General features: G+C 45.4%; 1 protein-coding gene across 1 annotated transcript; it reads right to left on the bottom strand.

Annotated features, from left to right (window-relative positions):
• Positions 1-1,075: 1,075 nt before the first annotated feature.
• On the bottom strand, positions 1,076-6,710 carry LOC121568466 (extracellular calcium-sensing receptor-like). Its single transcript, XM_041878999.2, has 10 exons — positions 6,541-6,710; positions 5,296-5,474; positions 4,971-5,074; positions 4,502-4,681; positions 3,429-4,160; positions 3,020-3,229; positions 2,814-2,937; positions 2,438-2,631; positions 2,059-2,340; positions 1,076-1,954 (listed from the first exon to the last, which is right to left on the bottom strand). The coding sequence occupies exons 1-10, from the start codon at positions 6,708-6,710 to the stop codon at positions 1,511-1,513; spliced, it is 2,619 nt and encodes an 872-aa protein (XP_041734933.2). The 3' UTR covers positions 1,076-1,510.
• Positions 6,711-7,309: the final 599 nt, after the last annotated feature.

Below are 7,309 nucleotides of genomic sequence, written 5' to 3'. Positions count from 1 at the left end.
AGAGCAACTTACAGTTAGTGAGTGCGTACATTTTTCATACTGGCCCCCCCGTGGGAATCGAACCCACAACCCTGGCGTTGCAAGCGCCACGCTCTACCAACTGAGCTACAGGAGGCCATAAAGGAAAGTAGGCTATTAGGTATTGTAACAGAGTATGATGGTCTCAAATAGTTTTAAGTAAAGTTTTTCCTTTTCCAACATTCTATTTCTTTCACCCCAAGATAGATGCCACTTCTGTCCGAAAGGAAAGAAGAACCTTTTATGTTTTTTATATATATTGTATTTTGTGATATCCAATTTGTAGTTACAGTCTTGTCCCATCGCTGCAACTCCTGTACGGACTCGGGAGAGGTGAAGGTCAAGAGCTGTGCGTCCTCCAAAACACAACCCCGCCAAGCCGCACTACTTGCTGAACCCACACCAATGTGTCGGAGGAACCACCGGCGACCGAAGTCAGCGCGCATGCGCCCAGCCCACCACAAGGAGTGCGCTAGAGCACGATTGGACAAGGACATCCTGGCCAGGCAAACCCTCCCCTAACCCGGACGACGCTGGGCCGCCTCATGGGTCTCCCAGTTGCGGCCGGCTGCAACACAGCCTGGGATCGTCTGTAGTGACGCCTCTAGCACTGTGATGCAGTGCCTTAGACCGCTGCGCCACTCAGGAGGCGAACGTTTTATGTTTTGAGTTTGATGGCTACAAAAATATTTTTTCATTTTGTTATTACCCTAGTGATGTGCAGTGATCTACTATTGATTATAATTTTGATGTTCTGTGATTAAATATCAATCAGATAATACATTATTTAGTTATTTGGGCTGTTAAGTAGGCTTTTGGTTTCATCTGCATATGTGTGTGGCTTTAATCTCCCAGGGGTAGGTTATCACCTAATGAGTGGTTTTCTGCATAAAAAGGCGTTTTGATTGAATCATCACATCATGTGGAATAAAACAGCATAACATCCCTGTTCCTTCTAAATGATTCTGCTCCTACACTCATTCACCCATGAATTAATTATTCATCAAAGCAATTTTTAATTTAATAAAACATTCTGACTTCAAAGGAGCTGCTTGAATTTGTTTTTATTTAACCCTAGCATATGACGAAGATATGTAATTAAAATATCCAGAAACTGCCTCATATGGGAAGAGAATTACACACCTCATAAATTGTGAAAGGATTTAACAACACTTTTCATTAACGTATGTAATTTAAATTACTTGGTGTGTGTGTTTTCAGAGCTGGCTTTCAGGTGATAAATGAATGTCATTAAAGTCTATTGATGATGGTAAAGAAGAGTCATGTAGTGATTCAGATGAAGACGTACTAAGTGTTGACTCACTGTTGACTTATTACAAGCAGGGTAGGAAAGTTTGTTTGTGTCCATCAACTTGTTTTGGTATTGTCTGAAAAGTATGTAACTTGGGTATTATACAATGTATCATGTCTTTCTTTGTTCTGTTTTTACAATGTGATTAATTAAACACAATGAAGACTATATTATATTAAATCATGTGTTTCTTGGTGCTTTCTCTTTGTCCATCATGTGTTTCTTGGTGTTTCTCTCTGGTCTCAGGAGGATGATGAAACACTTTGGAGCGAAGATGCAGAACAGTAGCCCAAAGCTGGAAGCCAGAATGGCGAATATCTCTACAGCGTCTGCGTACTTCCCAGGAGAGCTGACGTAGGCAGGGACGAAGGCCACCCACACGGCACAGAAGATCAGCATGCTGAAGGTGATGAGCTTGGCCTCGTTGAAGTTGTCAGGGAGTTTCCTGGCCAGGAAGGCTAAGAGGAGACAGAGAGAAGCCAGCAGACCAATGTACCCCAGCACCAGAGAGAAACCGACCACAGAGCCCACTTCACACTCCAGGATGACCTTAGACCCCTTGAGGCCTAGGTCACGGTAAGGCAGGGGAGGACTTATGGACAACCACACGGCACAGATGATCACCTGCGTTTACAAACACAATTACAAACACAATTTACTCTTATACAGTAAAGTACTGATTAATTCAGTTAGGTGACTTTAAGTTATTTCAACGTTAAAGCTCTCACCTGAACACTGGTAAAGAGGAAGACACTCCCTCTCTGCTGACTGGGTCCAAACCTCCTCATCAGCTGCCCAGCACCGGGCCTGGCTGAGCGGAACGCAGCCAGAACCACGATGGTCTTGACCAGGAGGCAGGAGAGGCAGAGCACGAAGATCACCCCAAACGCCGCCTGGCGGATCTGACACGCCCACGCAGACGGACGCCCAATGAACACCAACGAACACAGGAAGCAGAGCTTGAGTGACAGAAGAAGCAGGAAACTGAGCTCTGAGTTGTTGGCCCGCACCTGGAATGAGAAGAAGGGTCAGACGTACATGACACCATAGAAGAAGAGTTCTCCATTTTATCCCCTAACGGATTCAACACTTCATTAAAGCTCTTACCAGAGGGGTGTGGCGGTGGTACACAAAGAGCATAAATACAGCCGCTGTTGCCACAGTGCCGCACACGGCAATAGTGGTCAGGGTGACGCCCATAGTGTCGTTGAAGGAGAGGAACTCGAACTGACGAGGGATGCAGGCGGTCCGATTGCCGTTGGACCAAAACTCCAGAGGACAGCTGTCACATTGCAGAGAGCCTGAGAGATTGAACACATTACTATGATGATTGAAAAGCATAATTACTATTCAATCTAATAAGTCTTAATTAAGATATAATATATTATTCAAGAGAGATCAGGTCAATAATGGCACAGCTAATTAAGAATTCCCTTTCATTGATATTAAATGATATTATACCCCCACATCACAGTTCGCTGACCTGTGGTGTTGCTGACCTCCCCCTCAGCACAGGGGATGCAGTCGAAGCAGCAGACAGGCTCCCCCTTCCTCCTGGCTACACGGGTGCCTGGGGGACAGCTCCCACTGCACACTGACACAGGCATCTGTAAATGCCATACATGCAATTATATTAATTTCAATTGAACAAAACCATTCAGTTCATGTTTTAAAAATGGTATTTCTCACCATATTAGACCCTGCGTTCCACTGGATGGCTGATTGGTTGATGAGGATATTGGAACCCTCTACTCGGCCAATCGTGACAAGTTTGAGCAACCCCTTGGGCGTGGCCTGCCAGTTCACAAGTTCGTACACAGCAGGGATGTCCGCGCCCCGGAAATAGAACGGCTCCCCAAGTGGAGTGGTGAAGTTAACCAGGTTCAGGTGCTGCAACAACTTGGAGGAGAGGAGACACAAACATGACCATTACACTCTTAATATGATGTAATAACTCAAAACATATCCCCATAGCAACTATTAAGTGGACATGAATATTTAATTAACAAAGAAAGGTTACATTGGCATAAGTAATCCCCCCCAACTGATTGAAGTGTTTGCAAATCATGTCTACTGAACATGCAATAGATCAGTGTACCTCCGCTGGGCTGATGTTGTGAGGAGGGGAGCAGGTGACGCTGCTGCCCCACGTAGGGCTGTCTCTCTGGGGGCAGGACAGCAGGCTGTGGAGGGCGTGGGCTGCAGCATACACAGCCAGGTACACGTTATAGGATACTCTCAGCTGGGAGGTGTCTGTGAAGGGGCTCTGCACATCCTCCAGAGTCTCTGCCCCACTGCAGGAGGCCAGGCGTGGACGGGGGGAACTGGAGGTGGGAGGAGGGGTGTGTGATATTGACACAGAGGGGGTTGGAGGAAGGGGAGAGGGGAGCAGAGACGTGCTGTGTGCATCTGCTGCTCCAGGGCTACACCCAAACTTAGTTTCCCAGAGTTCCTTCAACAGGACATCTCCGGGACGACGAGAGGGGTGGAGACTTCGTAGGTGGGCCTCAAAGCCAGGCATAGGTGCACTGCGGATAGCCACACCCACAACGCCCCGAGAGACGTTAAAGAGGGCGGGGTTCCGTAGGAGTTGTCCGCTAGTGCTCCATGCCTCACTGGCCAGGAACTGCCTGTCCGTCACGTTTCTGCGCTCCAGCTCCAGGAGTAACGCCCCCATGTCAGTGTACAAGAGGAAGACCAGGATCACCCGTGCTGTCGAGGCCTGGACCGTGTCCGCTGCTCGCTCCACATCCCTCACCAGGTTCACCCGGTTGAGGGTCTCAAAGAACGCAAGGCACACCCCCGTCCCCCGAACCGCCTCCTCAAACACCTGGGGATCAAATATGAAGCACAGGGAGCGTGACAAAGAGTCAAAATACTGATGTAAAGCCGATGTAGAAGTTCAAAATAAAATACAACAGTATCCAGTATTAGAAATAATATCATTTTCTTCTCAATTTTGTATTATGTAAATTCTACATTTCTTCAGTTTTTCTGTAAACAGAGACCAAGAATTAATAAAGTCAAAGTCACAAGTCAAAGTTAATATAAAGAAACACCTGCAAAAAATAAATAAAATAAATAATAATAAATAAATGTGACGAGTGTCTTCAGTAAAGAAGAGCAGCGACCAACAAAACAATTTAAAGATAAAGAAACATGAAGAAACACCTGCATGGCCTGACGACCGTAGTCATTGTCTGCAGCGATAGCCCCGACCCAGGTCCATCCGAAGAGCCAGGTGAGCCGGGCCATGGTGAGGGCCTGGTAGACATCACTGGGGATGGTCCTGAAGAAGTTAGGGAACTCCTGTCTGTCACTGAGACAGCCACAGGTGGCCTGGTAACTGATCTGAGGACAACACCATTAAATCAATCATTTCTCACTACATTCCAGACCAGATGAATTATAATTAATTAAAGCATTATGGCAATATTTCTAGCTATGTATTTCCTGGTTGTAGTGAGAGACTGAGGGCAGATCAACACAATAACTTCAATCACATTTTAATGAAGTACTAAATACCCTCTTTTAATTTCTCAGTAAATTCTAGGCTATCTGAAACATGATGAATTATCGCATCATGGCATCATCATGTTTCTCGCCACTGTATTTCCTGGTTGTGTAGAGAGAGACTGACCATAGGTACAGAGAGCGGCCCCAGGGTCCTGGCCAGGATGATGGCCTGAGTGGACGATGAATCACCAATGATCAGAGGAACAGGGGAGTCACTAGATGGCCGTGCTGTACAGGATACACATAACAAATAAACATGATTCTATAATCAGAACGACAGGGTAGTATACATGAGCTATTTGCTATCCATTTAGTGTAGGATCTCCACAATATTACTGGCTATTTGGCAAATACTTTTCAGTACATTAACATTTTAGGTAAAGGTTATGCTTAGGTTGAGGTTAGTGGTTAAAAATCACATTTGAGGTTAGAAAGCTCTGTGGTTTCACAGCTGATGTTCCCCCCTGACACCATGGCCAGTGCCCCTCGCAGGCTCCAGGGGTGCTGACCACAGCTGTCCAGGATACGGTAGCCCAGCCGGACCCCCGGCAGCAGGAAGGGGTTACGGTTAATCTCGTCCACTGCAAACACCAGTGCGTGCACCCATCTCAACGATTCCTCAAGAAAACTGACAGCAGGGATGTGAGATGAGAGAGAGAGAGAGAGAGAGAGAGATATGACAGAGCAAAATGCAACATGTGTAATTGAGCATGATGTAACCCTGTAAGCAGATGAATGTGATTGATCATGAGGAGAAACAACATTCAACATAACAAACAGCACTAAAAAACGGATTTAATGTTGAACATCAATCTTATCATCTAGACTGAGAATCAAGTTGACAATGGAAAAATACCACACTCTATAACAGCAAGATTATTTAAGTGTTTGCATTTACAAGAAATATGCCGTGCCTCATTGTACTCAGATAAAGAGAGCACTGTGCTAAACAACATCTGAGGATAAAACAATGGACTTTAAGCAAATACAGTCTCTCTCTCTGAGATGACACGCATTAGAATTGAGGAGAGAAGTCAGTCTCTCTCTCTGAGATGACACGCATTAGAATTGAGGAGAGAAGTCAGTCTCTCTCTCTGAGATGACACGCATTAGAATTGAGGAGAGAAGTCAGTCTCTCTCTCTGAGATGACACGCATTAGAATTGAGGAGAGAAGTCAGTCTCTCTCTCTGAGATGACACGCATTAGAATTGAGGAGAGAAGTCAGTCTCTCTCTCGGAGATGACACGCGTTAGAATTGAGGAGAGAAGTTAGACGAAAACAAATATTATAATGAAATGTTAATTGTTTTGCAGACAATTTGTTAACATCAGATTTGAAATTGACTGCAAAGCGATTAACATTTCATTTTTCATTTTTATTTTATGATTCTGTGTAAAAAACAAAAGACAAATGTTCTATTTTCCATTCCAGTGACCCTCAATCTTCTGAAGAGAACAACATTTAGATCAACTCTTCCATGAAAGAAAAACATTTTGAAAGAAAGATGATTCAAATGAAGGAAAAGTGCCCTGCTAAAATGAAATGCTGTTACAAAATAAAATGTTAAAAAATGACCTCCATCAAAAGAATAAACAAAGATAAAATCTCTCTTCACCTTCGAAAAGAAAAACGCAAGAAAAGGTCAAACTGCAATAAAAAAAGTTAGAGAACAGAAGTAAACAAAGGAACTTACTTGACACAGGACTGCAGTTCAGGGGGTTGGGTGAAGCTCCGGTCTGGATCAGGGGGGAGGATATGGATGGGGAAGACACCCCCGATCACCACATCACCTTCCTGGGATAGACCAAGGTCATCCAGACCGACTGAACGGTCCCATCGTGAACACACGGTGGCACGAGCCATCTCTACCCCGTGCCTGACCAGCCAGGGCAGTAGCAGGGGAACGGCTAGTGTCAGCCAGGTGACCCAGAGGGACATGGGGGAGCTCCTCTGGACACACACAGGCAGGCAGGAAGTTGACCAGACCAAAACCTCCCCCCAAAATGCAGTTTCTAAACACTGGTAAAAAACATGAAAAGCTACAGCACAGTTATAATGATAAAACGTACAGATTAGTCACAAGAGTGTAAAGACAGTGATCAGAAATCCTCCCTGTCCGTACATCCAGCCTGGTGTGGGAAACGTAATGGACTTCCTCCCTGTTAAGATGGTCCCAGATTTGTTATGTAGCACACATCAGCCTCAGCGGGTTCTCCGTCAGGTGAAGACAAGCTTGAGAGCTGTTTCGGAAGGCAACCAGTCTCTATCTCCCAGCACGGGGTCTGACAGCAGCCTCCCCTGATCTGGCCCAGTGGAGGTTAAGGGAGGGTATTTATAATGACCAGAGATCATAGAGAAGACACGGAGTAAACAAGATGACACACTGAGACCCGAAATAACAGGCCTCCTGAGTGTTGCTGTTAGGGATAATAGCTTGACACAGGAAGACAAGTAAGGGTGAA

Source organism: Coregonus clupeaformis, chromosome 6 (assembly GCF_020615455.1).
Source record: "Coregonus clupeaformis isolate EN_2021a chromosome 6, ASM2061545v1, whole genome shotgun sequence".
Classification (NCBI taxonomy): Eukaryota; Metazoa; Chordata; class Actinopteri; order Salmoniformes; family Salmonidae; genus Coregonus; species Coregonus clupeaformis.
This window is presented reverse-complemented; position numbering and strand designations above follow the sequence as displayed.